Source organism: Alligator sinensis, unplaced genomic scaffold (genome assembly GCF_000455745.1).
Source record: "Alligator sinensis unplaced genomic scaffold, ASM45574v1 scaffold752_1, whole genome shotgun sequence".
NCBI classification, from domain to species: domain Eukaryota; kingdom Metazoa; phylum Chordata; order Crocodylia; family Alligatoridae; genus Alligator; species Alligator sinensis.
This window is the reverse complement of record NW_005842000.1, coordinates 2,961,381-2,982,571: the sequence shown is the minus strand read 5'-3', so window position 1 is coordinate 2,982,571 and position 21,191 is coordinate 2,961,381. Positions and strand designations below refer to the sequence as shown.

The window sequence follows — 21,191 nt, the reverse complement described above, 5'->3', positions numbered from 1 at the left end:
AATGCCCGAGGGCCTCCCTAACACCCCCAGGGACACCCATGGGGCCTCCAGCAACCCTGTGACTCCTACGCATTGCACGGGGCCTCCTGTGCACCCTGACCCCACAGTCCTCGGCCCCCCTCTGTGACCCCAGTAGCCTTTTGAGCCCCCCCCCCCTTGCCTTCCTCATGAACCTTCCTTGCACCCTGACTGCGCCTGAGCTGTCCCATGGTCCCCAGACCCCCATGCATGCCCCCGATGGACCCCAGTCATCTTTTGCAAGTGCAGTAGGAGCCCCTTATACCTTAGCATGCCGTGTGGGTGGGGGACCGGCGTCCCCCCCTGCTCTCTCTTCAGGGCACACAGCTAGCAGAGCTCTCTCTCCCTGCATCTTTTTGAAGACCTCCCTCAAAAAAAAATACTGCCCCCCCCCCCCCCCCCACCCCCCCAATGCACCTGTAGACTCTGTCATAGGGTGCCCCTGTGGTCCTGAGACCCACACCAGTGCACTCTCAGAAGGGAGGCACAGCCTTGGGACACTTCTGTGCTGCTTTCCTTCTACCCCCACCCCTGAGTGCCTCCCAAAATCCCCATGCTTCCTCAAGACCCTCCCTTCTCCTTCCCCCAAACAAAAGCACCCTACCTGGAAGGAGTCTCTCTGAAAATGCCTGTCCCCCTTGGCTGCAGGCTTCCCCCATACACACAGCCTTGCAGATCCCATGCCTTGGCAAGGCAGGGCTGATACTGTTCAAGGACTCCCCATGTTGCCCCAGGGTCCCATCACCTGCCTCGAGCAAAGCCAGCATGCTTTCCTTGAGGGCAGCCTTCCTGGGATGCTGCAGGGCTCCATGCACCTTTTGGAGCCTGTGCTTTTTTATGTACCCTCAATTAAAACAAATTAAGGACCCCCTCCATAGATGCTAGCATCCCTAAATGGCCTTGAGGCTGCAGCCTGAGCCAGGTAGAGCTTTGTACCAGTGAGCACCCCCGTGGCTGTGGGCCTGCCATTTCCCTTGCACCCTGGATCAGACTGCTCTCCATGTGTCTCCCTGAAGTTCCAGGCCTTTGCATAACCCTCTGTGCATCCTGCTAGCCCCAAGCAGAGCCAGTCCATTGCATCTGGTAGAAAACTGAAATAGAACAGGACCTGTATACAAGTAAATTGGCACGCTCGTACAGAAACCGGAGCTGGCCCCACTTGTCTGGTAGAGTCCCTCTTCCACAGACATAATCCCACCCCACTAAGTCCATACAGCCCTGTAACTGCCTGTCCCCCATCAAGTAGGACCAGCTCCCTTTGGCTCACAAGGGACTCGGAAAGGTACCTTTTGGCTGCTCCTATAGAAGTCCCTTCTTCCTGGGAAGTTTCACCCACTCCTTGTATAAGGGCCTCCCCAAAAGTACTGGGGTACCCTATCTGAGACCCTCTGCCCAGCAGTGGGGGACAGGACGGGGGAATGTTTCATAGCTTGCGTAAGCAGAGATTCCTTTTCCTGCCATGCACCATGAAGCACCAGAGCCAACTCTGTGCTGCTAATGGGTGTCCAAAGCATGGTCCGAAGCCCTGCAAGTACAGAGTCCATTCCTGCAAGAGACCCCGTAAACTGGTGACAGCTCTTATTGTGCCTGCTAGAAATCTTGCTCAAAGCTGCACCTCGAGTGCTTCCAAGCAGGAGAACGCATCTGTCCCGCCACTTCCCCTCCCTGGCTGCAACAAGTTTTATCCGAGTCTGGAGACCTTTCAGAAAGATGACGGGACTCTCCCAGGGGATCTACACTCCTTTACTACTGATTTCAGTGTATGAGGCTTTCCCCTGGGCAGGGGGGAAAAGGGGTCCTAGATAAGAAATCCCACTAAGGCTCCAGCACATCTCAATTATGCCTACCCCCCCGGCAGAGGGACCCAGCCAGAAGCCATAGCTGATACCCAAGGTTATGTTGTTAAGCGCCCCAAAATACATACTCCAACTGGGTAAGAGCACCCCAAAAGTTTTCCCTCCTCTCCTGATTGTACAGCGTACTTGAATCCTAGCCCTCTGGTTCCCAAGTACCACTGCTTGGCTCTGGCCTGTATCCCCCAGCACGTAGAAGCGCTGCTGTGCCATTCTGCACGACCGCAGCTGGGCTATTTAAAGACCCAGGCAGATGCAGTGCCAACGTGCCGAGGTTCAGGACGCGGGGATTAATTCGAGACTGATTCCAAACGAGGAGCACAAGTAGCAGGACGTTGGACTACGTGGGGCTTCAATTATTTAAGAGCAAATGTGGCCTGTAGCCCTCAATTCATTATTCAGCATCTCATTAAAGCAAAGTACAGCTAGAAAGCTGGACCCCCAGCTTGGAGCTAGGCTGGCATCTCACGCAAGGGCAGTCAGGAGTGACGCATGCGACTGCAGCGTGTGCAGCCTCCATCTCCCCACTGACATGCTGTCGGGGCTCGTGTTTGGCCACGTGCCCCATGTGCTGTTCATAGCCCGTGGTATCTGCACAGAGCTGGACAGGTCTAGGCAGCCTGCACTGTGAGACAGCAGCTTGCAAAATGCTTCTGCAGTGCCCACCACGGGCGTGCAGCCTGCACACTTACCATGCACAGCCTGTTAGTGTCAAATGTCTCTGGCTCATTCCAGCATCCAGGCCTTACATTTTACAGTGCAGCATGTTTGCCGTGGGGAGGTTTAGATTGCATCTAATTATGACAGGGAGGAGAGGGCCATCGGTTCAGTAGCTACTAAATTGGCTCGGTGAATTAGTTGCTCTGGTTACAGTGGGTGGGGTGAGGAACATCTGCAGCAACGAAGGGGTCAATTTGTGCTACATTCCTTAGCGGGTGGTGAGGTAGAAGAGGTATCGCTTGAATTCAGTGGGACTTTGTAAGCAGAATCTTAAATCATGGATCAGCTTCAAACCCACCTCCCCTGATTTCTGTTTCCTACTCTGCGTGGGAGAGCCAGCCACGAGGAAATTTCTTGACCGTTTCCTCTGTGCAAGGCTCACGACCAGGAAGCTAAAGGCGCAGCCCTTGCCATGCTCTTCAGAGGCCAGGCAGGGAAGAGACCCCAGTGGCAGGAGAGAGGTGGTAGGCAACAAGTCTGACCAAGATAAAGGTAGAGGGATGGCAACAGTCAGGCGAGAGCAGATGGCGAAGGGAAGTGGGGTTGACGTTCTGGCTTAGACCCGGTACCTCTCTAAGTTCAGCCCCGCCCCCGGACGCGGTGCTGCTGTCAGGCAGCCGTCTTGTCCCAACTGCCCTTGGCTAGGGACATCTGGAGTCTGAATATCAACCCCATCACAGCAGTTCCTTTTCCCAAGAGTAGTCCAGCCTCCTGGAAATGAATTCACGGTGAGGCTGAGTCTAGCCAGTCACTGCGAGAAGCACTAGCATCCAAGTACCTTTGCATTCCCACACGCACACCGTATCGTGCTGCTAGCAGTGCTTCTGCTTCTGCATGACGTGCACCCGAAAAGCATGACATTGCTGTCAGAGGCAGACTACGTGCATCCCGGAGTAAACACAGCAGAAGGCAGCTGTTCAGAGCGTTACCAGAACAGCCTGGGTTGTTGCCAAGAATAGCCAGTGCATCCAAAACCTTGCTGCAGGGGGCTGGCAGAGCATTGACTGAAGGATAGAAACAAACCCTCTGCCCTAGCAAGGTGTTGCCAGGCCTTTCATGAAGCCAGGTTAAGGAAAGTAGAAGGCACACGTGCATGTAACTGTTTTGACTGTGCAAATATTTTTGTTCCCAAGACAAGTGGCTGTCTCTTCAGTTTTCCATTCTGTCATACCCGTTTCTTACCAAGGGCGGCTCAGACAGTTTTCCTGTTCAGAGATCACATCTCCAGAAACAAATAACCCTTCCATACCCAGCACAGAGCCCCTAGCAGACAACCTGAGAAGAGTCTCCCTTGGCTGCAACCTCCTTGGGGTCCCAGTTCTGACCCATCGGATTGTGAGCGGGACCCCAGTTCCCTGGTCCTGACCTAAGCATCGTCCTTTGCTGAGAGCAGTGGGGCGCAGCCAAATCTTTGTCATATAGGCTAATTTCCATAGCAGTAGTCATGGTTGCAGACTGTTTGTACAAATCACCGATATTCCCCACCCATCCACCCCAATCGCTGACCATTACAGAGGCTGACATGAAAGGGCTGATAACTTGGCTTTCTTGGTAGTCCCTGGCCCTGCCAGGCACTGGGAGTTCTGGTCTCTGGTCCTCTAGGGCTGTGCTGGAAGGCTGTTTGTGCTGGAGCCCGGAGTCATTTAGCCCTGTAGAGTGCTGCAGGTTTATCCATGGGACCAGCTGAAAAAAGCGGAGGCAATTGAGAGGAGTTGCCTCGGCTTGAGAAAAATCTAACTCCCAGTGTCTGATTGAGACACCCCAGCTGCATAACGGGATTCTGCCCTTGTAACCGAGGCCCGCTTCCCCGAACACACAAACAGATGAGCCGAGTCAAACACAGAGTCTCCCCTGCCACTGCTTCCCTCTCCCTCTGCTTGGAAAAGTGGCTTCAGGCTGCAAATACCCCATGTCATCCCCAGCGGCAACTGCAAGACTTGGTCTTTGTTAACCAGTTGGTTATTGCTGTGCTTTTCACTCATTCCCAGAGCAGGTCCCATGCAGACCCTCAGCAGAGGAGTGCTCGATGGGGAGAGGAGTTTGGCAAGCCAAGTACAATGTGCCAGGCCACTGAAATCCACATCTTATACATTAGGCCTTGCCCTGTGCCCTGACCCTTCTACCAGCAGCTTTTTCTGAGATCACTCTGGGTATCTGTTAAAAGGAGAGGCATAAAATGCTGCTTGCACTGGGCAGTGAAACCTGTTAATGCCTTTATAGGCAGAAGCAAAACTAAACACGCACAACTCAAGTACCTGTGTGCTATGTCCAGTTCTCTGCCTGCTAACTGAGGGCTCGTCTAAACTTAGCTCTTGCTGCTTTATGCAGTATTGTTAACGATTCAGCATTCCCATGGTGTCATCACAGCTGTGCTGTTGCATCTCACTTTTGCTGGGGCACAGAAATCAGCTAGGTTCCTGCCAGGCCTTAATGCTGATAAATACTGCTAACTCCTTGTTAGCACAACTGTAACTGTTGGTAAAGAGCGCAAATATTTTTTTTCTTTCTTGGCTGCCATCTAATCAGGGTCAACAGACAGACAAGCCCTTACTGACTCCGGTTACGTAGCAGAGTGCACACAGCTAAGGGAGTGTGCGCCAGATGCTTTTCTGTCCCTTAGATATGCAAAGCTGAGTATATTCTAACAGCAGAACCTTACCCGTGGCTTTTGGCTTAAGCCTTCGGAGACCTCCTTATACACTCAACATGACTGTCCTGCTGTTGCTGATCTCTGTGTCTAACATCCCTCCCCCCGTCTTGTGCCTCCCAGGTGAGAGAATCCTGGGCTATGCCGAGGAGCCCTGCTATCTCTGGTTCGTCATGGAGTTCTGCGAAGGGGGCGATCTCAATCAGTACATCCTCTCCCGGAGACCGGACCCAGCCACCAACAAGAGCTTCATGCTCCAGCTGACCAGTGCCATCGCCTTCCTGCACAAGAACCATATTGTGCACAGAGACTTGAAGCCAGACAACATCCTGATCACGGAGAAATCTGGTGCTCCTGTTCTCAAGGTGGCAGACTTTGGACTCAGCAAGGTCTGTGCTGGTCTGACCGCTCGGGGCAAGGAGGGCGGGAACGACAACAAAAATGTGAATGTGAACAAGTACTGGCTGTCGTCAGCCTGCGGCTCTGACTTCTACATGGCCCCCGAGGTCTGGGAGGGGCACTACACAGCCAAGGCGGACATCTTTGCCCTGGGCATCATCATCTGGGCCATGATTGAGAGGATAACGTTCATCGACGCAGAGACCAAGAAGGAGCTGCTGGGGACCTACATCAAGCAGGGGACAGAGATTGTGCCTGTTGGGGAAGCGCTGCTAGAAAACCCAAAGATGGAGCTGCATATCCCTCAGAAACGCAGGACTTCCATGTCTGAGGGGATCAAACAGCTCTTGAAAGACATGTTGGCTGCTAACCCACAGGATCGACCTGATGCCTTCGAGCTTGAAACCAGGATGGACCAGGTGACATGTGCTGCTTAAAATTCAGGGCAAAGTGGTGTCGTGTTTTGCAGTTGGGTAAGTGCTCTGCAGTTTGTGACACCTCCTCCTCCACTGCACCACCCTTCCTGTTAGCTTTTCTGTGCATTGGGACAGGGCAGCCTTTTCTGTTCCCAGAGCTCTTTCTGTACTGGCTCATCCCGAGAACAACTTCCTGAGCAGTTTCTTCCACCTTCTCTAGTTAAAAGAAAACTAGAAATAGGGGCTGGAAAACAGAATGAGTCAGAGGCTCCCTCCCTCCCTCACCGAGCAATTGGTGACTGTCTAGTGAGCGAGTCAAGGGACTACTCGCTAAGCAACTAGGACAAAAATCTCCACTCTGCTTTTTCCAGGGGTCCTACAGGGAAAGAATCACACCCCCCTGTATCAAGATGCATGCATGAAAAGACAGGTTCAACCTTGGCAGTATCTACTTAGTGTTTCACTTACTGATATATCACTCCCGGGAGGAGTCCAGTCCCTTGCTGTTGTAGGAAGCCAAGTTATATCATCTCATTCATTACCTTATCAAGCCGCATGTTGAGACTAGTTTCAACAAGCTGGAAGGCTGTGGTAGGCAGCTATCTTTGTATGGGAGAGCAGGTGGCCTCTACCTGCAGCCAGAGGGTGAGCAATCTGAGAATCCCCCCACATTCAAAGACTGCTTGAGGTGACGCACTGAAGGCTCCCTGCGCTCGGAGACCTACGTTCCATTCACCAGGGTGTTTTAAAGTGAACATCTCTTATCCACTTCATCCTCCTTCCACATCCAGGTACCCTCAGCGCTTATCTCAATCTTAGCTTGGTCTTACGAACCTTTGAAGCCGTCACCCGCTTCCAGCTGCATTATACACCCACCTGTTATAATGTTGAGTTATTTGTCCAAAATCTTTTTCCTACTGAAGCACCAAACCAGCTGTGCAGCCTGCTCTGGAATGCACTGGATAAAGTGACAGGGGAGCTTGAAATGCACACTCTTATTTTTCACTTGCTTTCACCGAGAAGGAATGTAGTTGGTCTTGTTTCATTTCCATGCTAAATAAGGGACTTCCTCTTTGTGAGAGACACCACTTGTGCAATGCCAGGAGAGAGCTCCTGTCTCGGGCACACTTGACACATGCAAGCCCTCGCAAGCAGGAAGTTTGCAGAACGCTTGCACTCCCAACACGTTGCTCCCAGCTCGTTTTAAAATAGACCTTGCATCCTTCTAGGCTTGTAGTTTGAGGAAACATCCAGTAACTCTGAATATCAGAGTGGAAGCTCTGCTTTCTCCAGCCATGCTCAGTTTTAATAAGGGACGTGGCTGCAAGACCTGTAGAGCTGAGCAGTGTGGTAATCAAGGCTACTGGCCTGCAGTGAGAAGCCTGCCTTCCTGGCTTAGACATCCTGTAGCTAGGGGTTGTCCCAGCCAAACCCTTGGGTAAAACTGAAAATTACAGCCGTAAGAAGCAACTCAAAACCAATGGCCCTGGGAAGCCCTGATCCCAACTTCCTTGCTCCTGGTTCAGTTGACCTGAAAGGAGCATTGCCGAGATTGTGTAAGAGGGATGTGCCGTCCCTCCCCTTTCTGAAAATGCACCGGTTTGGAATGTACCCAGAGAAGTACGTTATTTGGGGCATTTCCTGCCAGCCCGTATTAGCAAGCGGCCATCTCCACAAGGCTGCTGTTTGTGCAACAAATCCACTTTTAGGTTTGCCATTGAAAGCAAAGCCTCTTAAGGAAGACCGTAGGATATACGTTTTCTGGGACCTAAAAACAGAAACGTGGTGACAGCAGAACCCCAGTACATCAACCTGAGAGGCTCGGTGGCAACCTGGAGAGGTGTTTTAGCAGTCTCACCAACTGCTCCTAGGGTCACTAGCTACCTGTGGTGCTTAAGCTCTTTTGCTCAGGAAGGGGAAGAGGTGGCCATCTTCTCCTGCGTGTGCTGGAGACATTATGGAAGCAGTTGCAACGCGCAGCTCCCGAGCGGTCGGTGTTTTGCTTCTGCTGCTGCCATCTGTGATCACTCGTGCTGTGCTAACATGATGCTGCCGAGTTACATAACCAGCCCATGCCCTCTGGGGAAAATTCATTCTGCGCATATCAGTGGAATAGTACATTCAGGGTAGCAGACACTGCAGGGACAGTCCTGCCCTGGAGCTATTTGTTTAAAACCCAGCTGCCTTTTCAGATTCTCCCCTCTGCTATCAGTGGAGGGAGCGGGCAGTGAGTCCACACCAAATATTTCCTTCGGTGGCACAGCTGCAGTGGAGGTGGTGCTATCTTATGTAACAGCACAAGTCTAGAAGGACACAGGTTGTATTTTAAAGCAAGCTAGGAGCAATGTGGAGTGCAAGTGCTCTGCAGACTTTCTGCTGTAGCAACCATGCTCTGCCTTGTCCTGGATAGGTAAGCTGCATGCAGCCCACCTTGCTGCATGCTGGGGAAATGCCTCTCTGGGTTGTTCACTAGGCAGCATAATAGTGGAGGCCTGTGGTCTGCAAGCCCCTGCAGACTGTGTCTAAGAGACCTGCAAAAGATGACTGATCAATCAAGAATATGTGAATACCTGCACTTACAACTCAGAGGCATCCACATCTCCATTTGAAATTATTTAGGGGTCTCCAAATAAAAGGTTGAAAACCACTGGTGTAGGCAATCCAGCAAGTGCATGTGCCACTTTGCATTGAAACAAAGGATTCCTGCCTCCTATTTGTATCCTTCATCTTCCCCAGTGTTAGAGCAGCCCTACTAAGTGCTAGGTCAAACTGCTCAAGAAGCCCGACAGCTTGAATCCTGTACTGGTGCAGCATGAGCCAAGTGCTGAACCTCTAGACGCGTCCCACAACTTTTCACTTTGGCCCTGGCATCTCAGTTGCAGCTTGTGTCATTCCAAACTCAGCTTTCTGTCTCCTCCCTACAAAGCATTGAGAACAAGAGACTCCCAGGCTCTGACTTGCTGAAGTTGATATGCTAACGTAGCAAACAGTAGCTGTTCCTTGCACAGCCTCAGCCAGAATTTGCACAGCTTTTAATGCCACCTTCCTCTTTGCAAGACAACTAGAAAAGTTGCTGTGGATCACACTAGATTCCTGTGGGAGCAGTTGTTTCCCCTGACATTTGTAGTCAACGTGTACTTCACCCCCCGGAAGTACACAGACTGCTCCCTTGCTGCAAGTGGGTAGGGCATCTTGTAAAATAATAGCAGACATTAAACCTGCATCCTGGGGGTTTTATTCTGCCCGTAAAATGTTATCATGTCAATCTGGTGCTACAGCACTGAAGAAAAGAAACAGTCGGGTCAGCCGCTGGAGCAGAAGGTTTCTTTCCTTGCTAAACATCTTGATGTTCCACTTCCCAGTGCAAGGCTCTATTGCCTAGTCACGCACACTGGCATAACCCACCCCATGCGCACGCTTTTTTTCCAGCCATGCACTGGTTTCGAGTCATGGCTGCTGTCACCTATCTTACTACTTTCCAGGAATATTCCCGCAGCTGGGTTCCCCTCTCCCTTTGGTACCAATATGGCAAATTCGGGCAAGTCATTTATACCCAAATGCAACTCAAGTCAAAATACTGAACCATGTAGTTATACTCGCAGGATCCTTTTTCAGGTACCCAAGCACACTAAGCTCTGTTGTCAGCTCCTCTCTGCTAAAGTGCCAGTGCGGGGATAAAGACACAATAAGATCACATGGCTGTTTGTTATGCAGCCTCAGGGTCCACTACCCTTAGCTCTGGATTATAACACGGACAGTGGCAGGAGCTCACGCGGGCAGTGCTGATGGCAGGGGCTTTGCTCCTGCGGAAGTGATCTCGCAGTATTTATCTTTCAAGACCTTATATAACACTGAGGCGCTCCCCAAAGCGCTTGAAGCACTGCTCTCACTCAAGTGCTCTGCGCTATCTTGGAACAGTTTGAAATGCAGGAGGAGGCTTGTACGGAGCAATTAGTGCTGGGCATCGAAACAAAGTGGAGAAGAGGGCTCCTGCTGGCACTCAGGTGCAGCTTCCAGCACTTGGGCTTACGTGACAGAGAGAGAGGCCAGGCAGTAGAATGAGGCAGCTGGGAGCTGCTCTAGTTTTTAATGATTAGAGATGAATTAAGCTTTCTAATTTTAAAACATCTTACAGGCTGGATGGTGTGTGGAGAGGGGAATTAGCTCCTGCATGGCACAGGACTCACGGCCAGCCTAGCCTGGCCGTCTCTAACAACATCCTCTCCCTTCCTTTGCCTTTCTGGACTTAAAAGGAGGGTGAAGAGGTTCATTTCTCCCCTGCTTTGGCCTTTGGACACCTTTCCCATCTTCATTCGTTTTCCAGCCACTATGTACCCATTTACAGAGGCTTAAAGGAAATGTTCCATTTCTGTACAAAACTGCATGAGAAACTTCAGGCGCTTTGATTTTCCTTTCCCATTTGCTGGCCCTGAGTCCCAAATCAAGATACCATCTCTGTCCTTAGACTATTATTTCATCACTTGGGCTCATTTTTCCATAGGTTTTTGTGCACCCTGAGAAGCTAGGCAGGGAAGAAACTGCCCACCACACACATGGACCATCATCACCGCCAGAAACCCCTCCACTCTCCCGAGCTTAGTGCCAGCTTTCCCATAAAATCAGAAGCTCCTCATTACAAGTGCCACTGAACTCCATTACCTTTACAGACCAAGTGTAACTATATGGACCTACTTTGAGAGATGCTCTTGGAGCTAAGAGAAAAATCAGGACCTAAAAAACAATTGTGGATGACAGTGTGGTCCTGACCACTGTTCAGCTCTGCTCAGGGCTTCCTTCAGCTAAGTGGGAGCTCCACCAAGCTGCCTGCTTTGACAAGCTAGCAGTCGCAGGGTGGAGAGACAGATGCGTGCCAACTTCAGGCTCTCTCTTCCTCCCACATATACTTCCAAATGGGTTTTCTCACTGTTGATAGGGAAAGCATGCCAAACATCTCCATACAAGAATGATGGGGTAGGACCCCACACGGGCCATTGTAGAAACGGTGCGGACAGAATAATGTGGCCTTGCTGTGGGAGTGCTTCCACAGGGCCTAAATCTGAGCACCAGTCACCCTGGGGAATAGCAGTGAAGATGTGCTCTTGCAAAGCTGGGGAGTAAGGAAAAACCCAAAAGTCTCCCTTCGTGAACCTGTAGGATTTCTGCACTCGGGAGAAGGGTTATGATGGGCTAGCTAAGCAGGACCAACAAGCGGCAGCACACGTACCACAAGTGCAGCTATCTTGAGAAGACCGGCTTTCTCGGACTCTTATACCTAAAGGCCAAGCTGATTATTCAGTTTAATTTCTACCAGCTGACACAGAGAAGTGATCCATCCTAGTCAGACCAGGGCAGGATCCTGTGCGTCTGAGGTCAGCTGAGCCCAAAGAACACAGGGAAATTCCTCCTTTGTTTCCAGTTTCAGACGTCCCTTGGAGCTACCCATTGTTTCCCTCCCTCTTTTTATAAAGAGTTGAGTGCTGCCCTCCCAAAAGTAGGATAAGGTCTACACCATTTGTTGTTCATCTGGTTGACTCTAGTCTTCCAGTTCTACTTAGTTTTAAAAACCAAGGAGCACCGCCGTTCAGTAGTCTGAGTCTCTAGGTCAGTCTTCTGCAAACTTCTTTTGGGAGTTGAGTGAAGACTGGCAACCCAGGAGAGAGTTTTCCCATCCTCAGAGCAGGCCCAACCCTCAGCTGCTAGGCAAAGGGTCTGTCCTCCCTGAGCCCCCTGGATGAAAGGGATAATTGCCTCTCCACGGATCCCCGAGTCTGCCTTTCCCAGCGGGGCCACTAGGTAAATGCAGTCTTTGCAACGTGGACGCCTGCCAAGTGGAATGAAACCACAACCACGTCCCAAACATCCAACTGCCAGGAGCCACCACGGGACGGACTCTCAGGAAAGCCTTCCAGCTCTAGATTTCTGCTCACTGCCAAGCCATCTACCTCTCTGCTGCTGCTTCTCAGGTTGCCACAGGCTAAATGCCATTACTTTGATTTAAAATGTGAGTCAAGGCATCCACGTTTTGGAGAAGGGCAAGTCAAGCAGCAGTTAGTCAAGTTCCTGCAGAGCATCAAGCTGAGGGGTTTTACCTAGCAAAGGAGTTGGACTTTGCTGATGGACCTGACACGACCACTCGCGCAGTTCAGAGCCAGTCTGGTTTTAGGATGAATCCCATCCCCATAGGGTGCCCAGCAGGGTTTCATTTCTGGGATTCTTTTACTTCGGTCTGTCTGCAGCTTCTTGGATGCTGCCTTCAGTGTGAGATGGTTACATCAGTCCTTCCCCCACCCAGCACGGATGGGTCTACCTTGGCTGGCAGCAGGTGCATCATGTGGACAGTGAGTCTGTCATCTGCTTCAGTCCAGTTTTCCTAGTGGGCCCGCACTGGGCTGGCTTCTTTACCTCTAGTGATGGAATTAGTTAGCAGAAGGATTTCCTCTTCCACAAAGACACCTTCACTGCCCGACTCTTCAGAGCAATAGCCAGCTTTGTTTGGCTGTGTAGTCTCAGGACTACGCCTGGCTATAATTAATACAGCACTTCTGCGCAGCAAGACTCTAGGGCACAGGATGGGGTGCACAGTAATAAATAGAATTATCTTTACTGACTGCAGCCCCTCGGAGAGCAACGCCAACATGGCTTGGCACTTCTTCAGTTCAGGTTTGGCAGGGAGGGCTTCTGCAGCAAGGACACCGCTGAGCAAGCCACGCTTACGAAACATGCAAGCCAGCCAGGTTCAGGGCCTGCTGGGCTCTGCTTTTGAACGCTGCTGTCTCAGATGTGTCAAGAGCAGCAAAGATGGGATAGGAAATAGAAAGCAAAAAAATCTGGAAGGGTGAGAGCTTTTCAGGTGCGACAACCCAGTAGATTCTCCGGGATCGATGCTTCCAGGACAGGAGGAGGGGGCGTGAGGTTTTACCAAGAGATGAGCAGAGCCCTGAGCATTAGTCCTGCCTGGTCATGTCTGGACACACTTGACAAGTGCAAGCAGGTCTCCATATCCTCTACACCCTTCCTGCACTTTTTGGGGGAAGGAGGTCTGATATTGGGGGGACTCTGTAAAGATTGCTTTGTGCCCACCGACACTTCTAGCAGAGTGTGCAACCTAGGAGACAAGGCAGGAGTTACCCCATCTCACTGTACCTCCAGGCCTTTTATTCCCCTTCAGGGAGAGATATGATTAATGGGGAAACTTGCTTTCATTAGCAAAAGCACTCGGCTACCAGAAATAGCCCTCGCTGGCAGACGGGCAGAGCCTCCCCTTTACCATCGCTCTGCATCATCAGTGCAACCTGTTGCCCTTCCATTCTGCGCTGGATGCCAGGTCTCGGTGCAGCACGTTGTAAGCTGCAGATGCCCGGGCAAACATTTGAGCTGATTAAAAACTCTTAGTGGCATCAATGGAGGGATTAAAAGCCCTCGAACGTGCCCTGCTCCAAACAGCCTGCGTCAGTTCAGCTGCGTCTGCTGTTTCAAGAGCCATTGTACTCAGGGGGAAGAAAAAAAAACAAAAAAAAAAACCTCTCTAGGGTTGAAAAATGAGGGCTCTTTTTTGAAGATTCGCCAGCATCTTGTATCACTCCAGCAGGATTGCTCTCCCCTGCTAACGAGGCAGGCACATAGAGAATGGTTCAGACTCTCCCCTCTGGCATCTCCTTTCCAAACCATGTGGACGCCCCACTTCCCCACACAGCAAAAGGCCAACTGGTTTATCTGGGCAGTCCTAGAAAGCAGAGCTGAATTCTCACTCCTTTCCTGGTGCCTGCTGCAGTGCCGCTCCTTTTATTCTGTTAGCATGAAGCCTTTTAACCAGATTTCCTAAGGCAGAGAGGGATCTGAATAGCTTTCTGACCGGTAATTACAAGTAGACCCCAGATCACTCACATCCAGGTGGTTCACAACTGCTTAATACTCAGCTGGTTGCGGAGTAAAAGGCAAACCACTGTTTGGAGTAGCTTTTACTTCGAAAAGCGCCTCTTCTCTTCTCAGCTGGCATTCGTCAGCAGTCTCAGCTCATCAGAGAAGCGGCAGCTTGTGAAATGAAAGCCACGGCAATCATTTAAGAGCACCTGGTTTGTTGTGGCGCTGTGACCCCAAGCTGGCTCGCAAACCCTTGTCTCTGCAAGGGCTGCAGAAGCCAAGGGCATGAGGCAGCCAGGTTCTGCTGCATTTTTTCTTCCAGGAGGTTGTCATTAAGTCAGCAGTGCTGTTTTATTTGAGGACTGGGCTGACTTCCTTTGAGGTGGGGAAGGACCATTTCCCAGAGCCCATGGCTGTAGGCTCACCACGTTTCTCTGCGCAGGCAGAAGGCACCATCGGATGGGCAGGACTGGTGGGCAGCAGGGCAGGAGTTTGGGGGAATCCTAGCTTTCCTCGACTGCTATGAATCAACGTGACTGTGCCGAAACGACCAGGTCATCAGCAGAGAGAAGCAAGGGTATTTCTCCACTTGTTTGTCTGGCTGCAGTGAGGTCCTTTCAATGCTGAATCTGAGCATTTGCAAAACATCCCTGAAAGTTTTAGGCATTAATGGACTACCCAGACTTAACTTATGGTGAAAATTAGAGGGGCATCCACAGCCCTGGCACCAGGGTAGCACCTTATCAGCTCCAACTGTGATCAGAGCAGCCCTGGGGAGGGCAGGCATCGACTTCATCCGCATCCTCTCCATGGGGCTGAATTGATGATGCCCCGAGTGGTATAAACGACCTGGTCTGGATGCAGCCTGCAGACATTCTCCCCCTGCGTCCAGACAAACACGCAGAGAAGTGCCGCGGAGCGGAGCATAGGGGCTCCCTTCTCCCAACCCGTTATACAAGCTGAACGATTTACGTGCTGCTGAAATGAAGGGGGGGGCCAGGGAGAATAGGAGGTTGGCACTGAGCCCCTGGCATGGGATTGCACTGGGCTCAGTCTACAGAAACAACACAAGCCTACAGCCCTCCTGGGACTAGTTAAACCAAACCCAGCTGAGGGTGCAGGCTAGACTTGGTGGCACGAGACCAACGGCTCCCTCTTCTGCTTGACGAGCCCCAGTGGAAAGCTAACTAGCCAAAGGGGTGTTCCGTCACCCCCAGCCCAGACACTTAGCCCGAGTTGCTTTCTCGCTTGCTTGATCCACTGCCCTGTGCATTTGTCAAAATCTGCTAGTCCCAGTGCTCCACCTTTACTTGGGCACGTTTGTGCGGAGAGCTGGAAGTGTTGTGAACAAGAGCTCTGCTGGGCACGTCTCACGAGGCTCACGGAGAGGTGGCTTCTTGTCGCAAGGGATGCTCCTATGAGCTTTGCCTGGAACACCGTTGCAGACCCCTTTCCAAGGATCGGTGCACTATTTACATTTAACCTCGCACTGCACAGTTAAGTGACTGGCCTCAACAACCAACCTGTAGCGTGACATATATATATATATGCAGTCATCTTGGCAACATGCTATTTGTGCACCAGTTACCCGACTAGGAAGGGAAACGCTCTCAAATCCAGATGCGCTCCAGTCAGTCAGTCCCAGCTCAGTGGCAAAGGCGCGGATAGGAAGAGGGGTGTGTAACAATTCAAGACCAACATCTCAGATTGTTCAGGAGTAGAAATAAGTACTGGTGTGGTCCCTCTACAGTCACTCCTTTCCATGACCACCTACACTTCCAAGCACTTTAATTACTGTTTTACCTTTCTTTTCTGGTTGAGTGCTACCATCCTATGCAACTAGTGCGAGAAATCACAGGTTTATACCATAAAATAATGTGGACTATTCAATTCCTGCCTGTGTGCTATATTACGCTCTCTCTCTCACCATGTCAGATATTGGCTATTATTGGCGTTGGGAGTGAAACGTGGGGGAACATGGGGAAAGGAATGACGCAGCAGACAGGCGCTCTGGGCAACCAATACAAGGGTTTTCAGGGCACTACATTACATCCCTAGTCTCTGTCCTCCGCCCCAACACACGCATGCATGCACGCACGCACACCCCAACTCTGGTGCCTAGAACAAGACACACATGCACACATCCCCCCCCAAAACCGTGCCTGGAACGAGACAGTGGCAGTACCTGATCTTTATTGCTTTTCTTTCTTTCCAGGTTTATTTACCAGGGACCTACAATCTCCATGATTTACATGCACAGAGGGAAGCAAAGGATAAGGGACACAAACTAAACAGAAGATCGCTCTACAGCCGGATCCCTGCAGCAGTCAGCTTTTGGTTTTTTGGGGTTTGGTTTTCTTTCTTTTTTTGGCTGCCTGAGACTTAGGAAGAGTGAAGCTATGCAACCCACTCAGTCACAAGACTGTTGGAGAAAGTCAGGAAGAGTATACTTCTCTCCCTCCTGCCCTCAGCTCCCCCCTGTTATTCAGCCAGAATTCAAAAGGCGTTTCTAGCGAAGACGCGTTTCCATACGCGGATCGGGATTGGAAGCGTAGCAAGGCAATCGCTGCTACTGGCAAGTACCAGAACCGAATCAGGATGTGCACGAGTTTGGTTTTTAAACATTAACATTCATTACCTTGAGGGGGGTGGCGGCTGGGGGAAGAGGATCACTAGATTTGCTCTGTAATTTGGTGGTGGTAGAAAAAAAGACTGAGAGGTCTTTGAAAGTCTGCGTTGCAAACGAAGTCTTGGTTTCCAGTCCAATGGCTCCTTTCCAGGTAGGCGCTGCCCACCCTGTGAAACAACCGACAGTAGAGCGCAGTAGCCACACGAGACACGAAAGGAGGTTGACTGGGCAAGATCCTTGTTCCCTTCAGACGTTCTTCCCCCGTAGCACTAGGCAGCCATGCCCGTTTCTGTAACGGGCACACGGGGAGTCACCGGGTTAAGTTTTCAGGTGACAAACTGAACTGTAGGGAGGAGGACAGAAACAAAGGCAGAAAAGAACAAGTAACCTGAAGTTACTGGGGGCAGCCTTCTTACAGCTAGTTATTTATTGTATGGTTTCCAGTCTCCTGCATAAAACTGTTATTCAGCAAATGGTAAAAACAGCTTTAGGGAGCAAAGACAACACTATTGTTCAAGCCTGGCCCTGTTGGTAAAGTTTCTCTGCGGCGGAAGGCCGAGATAAGGAGGTTGGCACATGATTAGTCTGTTAAGACTTCATTTCTTTGCCGACTTGAGCTGCCCTGACCTCCTGGGGCTGACCTATGCCACGGTCTCAATCAGTCCTTCGCTTTGCTCGCCGTAAATACAGTGCAAAGCATCCTTTTTAGCCCTGCAGTTAAAACCTCTTTTGAACCCGAACGTCTTCCAACCGTATTAAACGCCGGGTGCTGGTCCAGGAGACACCGGTCACATTATTCCAACCAGGCCTCTCTGCCTGAAGTGTTTCATGCTCGTCGTGGATCGGTTCCCAGTTAGAAGAGGTCCCTGCTGATTTCTCATCCCACAGACCAGAGCTTTACAGCAATATGCCCATTGTTTTTGGGGGGGGAGCTGGGGGCTTCAGTGTTGTCTTTGTCCCTCCCTTGTAACTCTTGTCCACCTGTTGCTGCCCCTTCGTCTGCTCGCTATTCTGTCCTGTTCCGTAGAAGCCACGAGGGCTGTAGCGAGGTCGGAGATGGCCCCTAGGGTTTTTACCTCTGTCAGAGCAGGTAGAACCCAACGATGGTAGAAAATGTATCTGGCGCTTTCCTGGATGTCGTCGGGGAATAGCAGAGCTGTAGCATGGAGCAGTAGCTTTTGTGCTTTTCCCTGCATGATTCAACATCTTGTCTTGTGAACATTTCACTCGGATCTAGCGACCAACGCATCGCAAAGCCAGGAAAAAGACCCTGCTCTCTCTGCTCCTCTTTCACCCACTCCCACTCACATAGATGCTCCAGTGGGCAGCCACAGCCAGACCTTGGACACATTAACTTTTTTCCTGGATGGTTAATTATGGCTATGAAGTTTGGGTTTGGTTGAGTAGACGTAGTATTGGCATGTCTGCCTCAGCCACAGAGGACTGTCAGGCCTTTCTAGCTTTGGTTCAGTTTTGCTGGTTGAGTTTGCTGATCTCCAGCTCACGTAGCAAAATCTAAGAAGCTTCTCGCAGGTGAAGTTAAAGGGTGGACTTCTGCCCTTCCCAGTACCGAAGGATCCCTCAATTTGAGCAGGAATATCCAGGCAATCTGTAGTGGAGCAGGTATTGAACCAGAGTACCTCAGTTCCTAGGGCAGTGCCCTAATCTCTGGGTCATCTTCCCTCCACTTGCAGCCTTTACCATACTGTGCTGCCAAGTACTAGAACCATTGCTGGGCCTCCTCGTACCAGTTATGGTCACACTGGCCTTCCCTGGCAGAAGGAGCCCCGAGATGGATATTCAAGTACTGAAGAAGGTAGCTCCAAGCAGGAGAGCTGCTTTAGCTCACGCGTCTTGCAGAACTTTCTGCTCAACTTGCTTACCCTCTCCAGGGGTAGGTAGTCCTTGTCCACATGTGCGAGGGGATGGGATCTTCAGCATCCTTTTTGGCAAGTCGGCCACATACAGCTGATAGAAAAAGTCACATTGGCTCCCTTACCCAAATGCACTGCAGGCCAAAGCCATCCAGCAGCCACCTGCTCAGCCCCACTGCGATCCCAAACCGCCTTCAAGCCACACATCTCCACCTTGGCTTTTGTATCATAGATGTCTTGAAACAGGTTGATGTTAGCAAGGTCGACCATAGTGCCTTACAGGATTTAGAGAAGAGCTCAAACCTTGGAATAAGTAGGGTGGTTCCCTGGTTAAAATTTCAAAGCATCTCCCCTTCCATTTCCTTCTTGCCGTGGCTTTGCTGCCGATGGCTCTCTGCCTACCATGATCCTATGGAAGCTGCCCACCGTTTGCAGGTCATGGTGGCTCACATCTGGGTCCATAGGGCCCTGCCTAAACTCCTTGAAGAGGAGCAATATCTGATGAGGAACGGCCCAACCATGGAGCGAGCATTGCGGTGCATGCAGAGCCTTCCAGGGAGGCACAGCTCTTTCCTCTTGCATGACAACGTGCGTCTGTCAAGCTCCTGTGTCTCACCACTGCTGGCTGAACTTCTCACCCAAGTCTAAGTTGTTGACATTGGGGTTTGGAGCTGGGGAATTTCCAGCTTCTGGGAAAAGGAGTCAAGCCTGGGGCTCAGGACACTGCTCTCTGCTGCCCAGGTTCATGGAAGGGGCTCTCCCAGTTTCCAGCTGGCCACATTGAAGCTTCAAACCCCAGCACCAATGGGACCGGTTTTGTTTCCGTGAGCCCTAAGCCTAGCCAGGGATGGGAGGGCAGGGGCTCCTGCAAGGAAAGCCTGCTGCCGTGGGGGCTTGCGCTGGAGAGCTAGGCTTTTTCCCGACCTGGTGTAGCTCTGTCTCGTGATAGGCGTGATTGTATTCATTGTTTACTTCCAAATCTCCTGTTTACAATGGCAGCGTGGGGGGGGACCCGAAGAGCGCGCTGGTACTGCGCCGGGGTACCACAGCCAGAGAGATGCCTCAAGGAGGGGAGGATAGAGATGACCCTCCCTGGCGAGCCCAACCTAGCTGTCCCCCTTCACCCCCTGCCACTGCGTCCAAGGCCCAGCAGTGCTAGCGACAGAGGCAATCATCCCCCACGGTCTTCCTTTACTCCTCAGGATCCAGCTCCTTGACATATCAGGAGGCTCCCCGAGTCTTTCTGGAGCAATAATACTTTCCCCATCGTTGTGAACTCTCCCCCCGGTGCACGTTGTGACTCTTCTCCTCTGTGTGCAGTATCTAGTCTGGGTTTAAGCCTGCCCAGGCACAGCGGGCTGGAGCCAGGACGCGGTTTAAGGCGATAGAGGGGGAAACAGGCTGCTGCTGGGTCTCATTCCCCCCTCCACATGCACTGCCAAAGCTTCCTCTGGGGAAACAGTCCAGTCAGTTCATACCCTGCACCGCTGTTGAGGCCCCCACTCTCCATTCATTGCCACGCTGCTCTGGACCGGGGTAAGCACCTTTCAGACTTGCCCCCTTTCTCTCCTACCTCCCCAGAGGCCGCGCTAGGCAGCGCTGCCCAGGGTCCTTCTGCCCGGCCCTCCTCTCCAGCCGCATGCTGCATCTTGGCGTCGCGTTCGAGCAAACACTGGTCCTTTTATTCAAGCCACGCAGGTCTACGGCTTGGTGCGGTTGCCGCGTCTTGGAGCTCGCCCCTGTGTTTGTTCCGACGCTTGGCAACACTGGCTTGTGTAGCTGAACAAAGCCAGTTCCTTGGCATTCAGATGCATCCCTTCCTGCTCTAGCGCGAGCCCTGACTACTGCTGGAGCATCTGGCCGTAGTTCCTAGCAACTGCACAGGCTGTTTTGTTCTCTCCGCTCCGCGGCTAGTCATTTCCTATGCAAATCGGTGCCGTGCCTGCCTGTTAAGTAGGTGGGTCGCCCAGCCCCATCATGCAGACCCGATGACGGCGCGAAAAGCCAGCCTGCCGGCTCTTCTAAAACGCAGCCACTTACCGAGGACTCTCACTGCATGCGGACACGTGTGTCCAACAGCATCTCACACCCTCTCTAGAGGCATTCACTTGCCAAGGGAAGTGCCATAGGAAGCAGCTTCTAGCTGTCAGGGGACAAACCCTTTTCCTGCAGCTTGTCCAAATGCTTTCACCCCCAAGGTCTGGCTCCCCGAGGGGGGTAGGACTCCTGGTTGGAGATTGAAGCACATCTCTGCCCAACTGGCTAAAAGCAGGAGGCTTAAACCCAGACTCCAAACTCATGACGCTAGTAAAGAAATCTGTATTTTTTTTCTTTTTTTGCACAGAAGCTGGTAATCTAGGACCTATGTGTGAACAACTTTATATCAATATTTTTTGTACTTGGTTTACTCGGGTTGGTATGAGACGTCGTATTTAAGTTCTTTGAACACTGTGGATCCCCTGATGTGTATGAATGGCAGAGGCTTTGTAAATTAAGAGACGTTTGTGTGAATAAAGCTATTGGATGGGGTGGAAAAGCCATACAGGATTTGACACGCGAGTTTTGTGCCTTTGTTTGCAGCCTTCCAGCTGACACCTTGGTAGGGGAAGGGAGTCCTTGGAACAACAGGCCCAGACCTGTGGCTGCTGTTGAAGAATCGCAGGGGCTGGGGAGTGGGTCAGGACCACCGGGCTTCCACTCTCCCAGCACAGGCATGGTCAAGGAGTCTGATGGGACCACAGCACCTGCTTGGTACCCTGCCTCGAGAAGGCAGGA

At 51.5% G+C, this 21,191-nt stretch overlaps 1 protein-coding gene across 1 annotated transcript; it reads left to right on the top strand.

The window, feature by feature from the left end:
- Positions 1-5,297: 5,297 nt before the first annotated feature.
- On the top strand, positions 5,298-20,968 carry LOC102368027 (serine/threonine-protein kinase 35). Its single transcript, XM_006021704.2, has 2 exons — positions 5,298-6,110; positions 16,129-20,968. Exon 1 carries the CDS (start codon positions 5,298-5,300, stop codon positions 6,072-6,074), a length of 777 nt encoding a protein of 258 aa, XP_006021766.1. The 3' UTR covers positions 6,075-6,110; positions 16,129-20,968.
- Positions 20,969-21,191: the final 223 nt, after the last annotated feature.

Bases quoted from the DNA above. Each gene is read 5' to 3' on its own strand.
- LOC102368027 (XM_006021704.2), top strand. From the start codon at position 5,298: ATGACTGTCCTGCTGTTGCTGATCTCTGTGTCTAACATCCCTCCCCCC.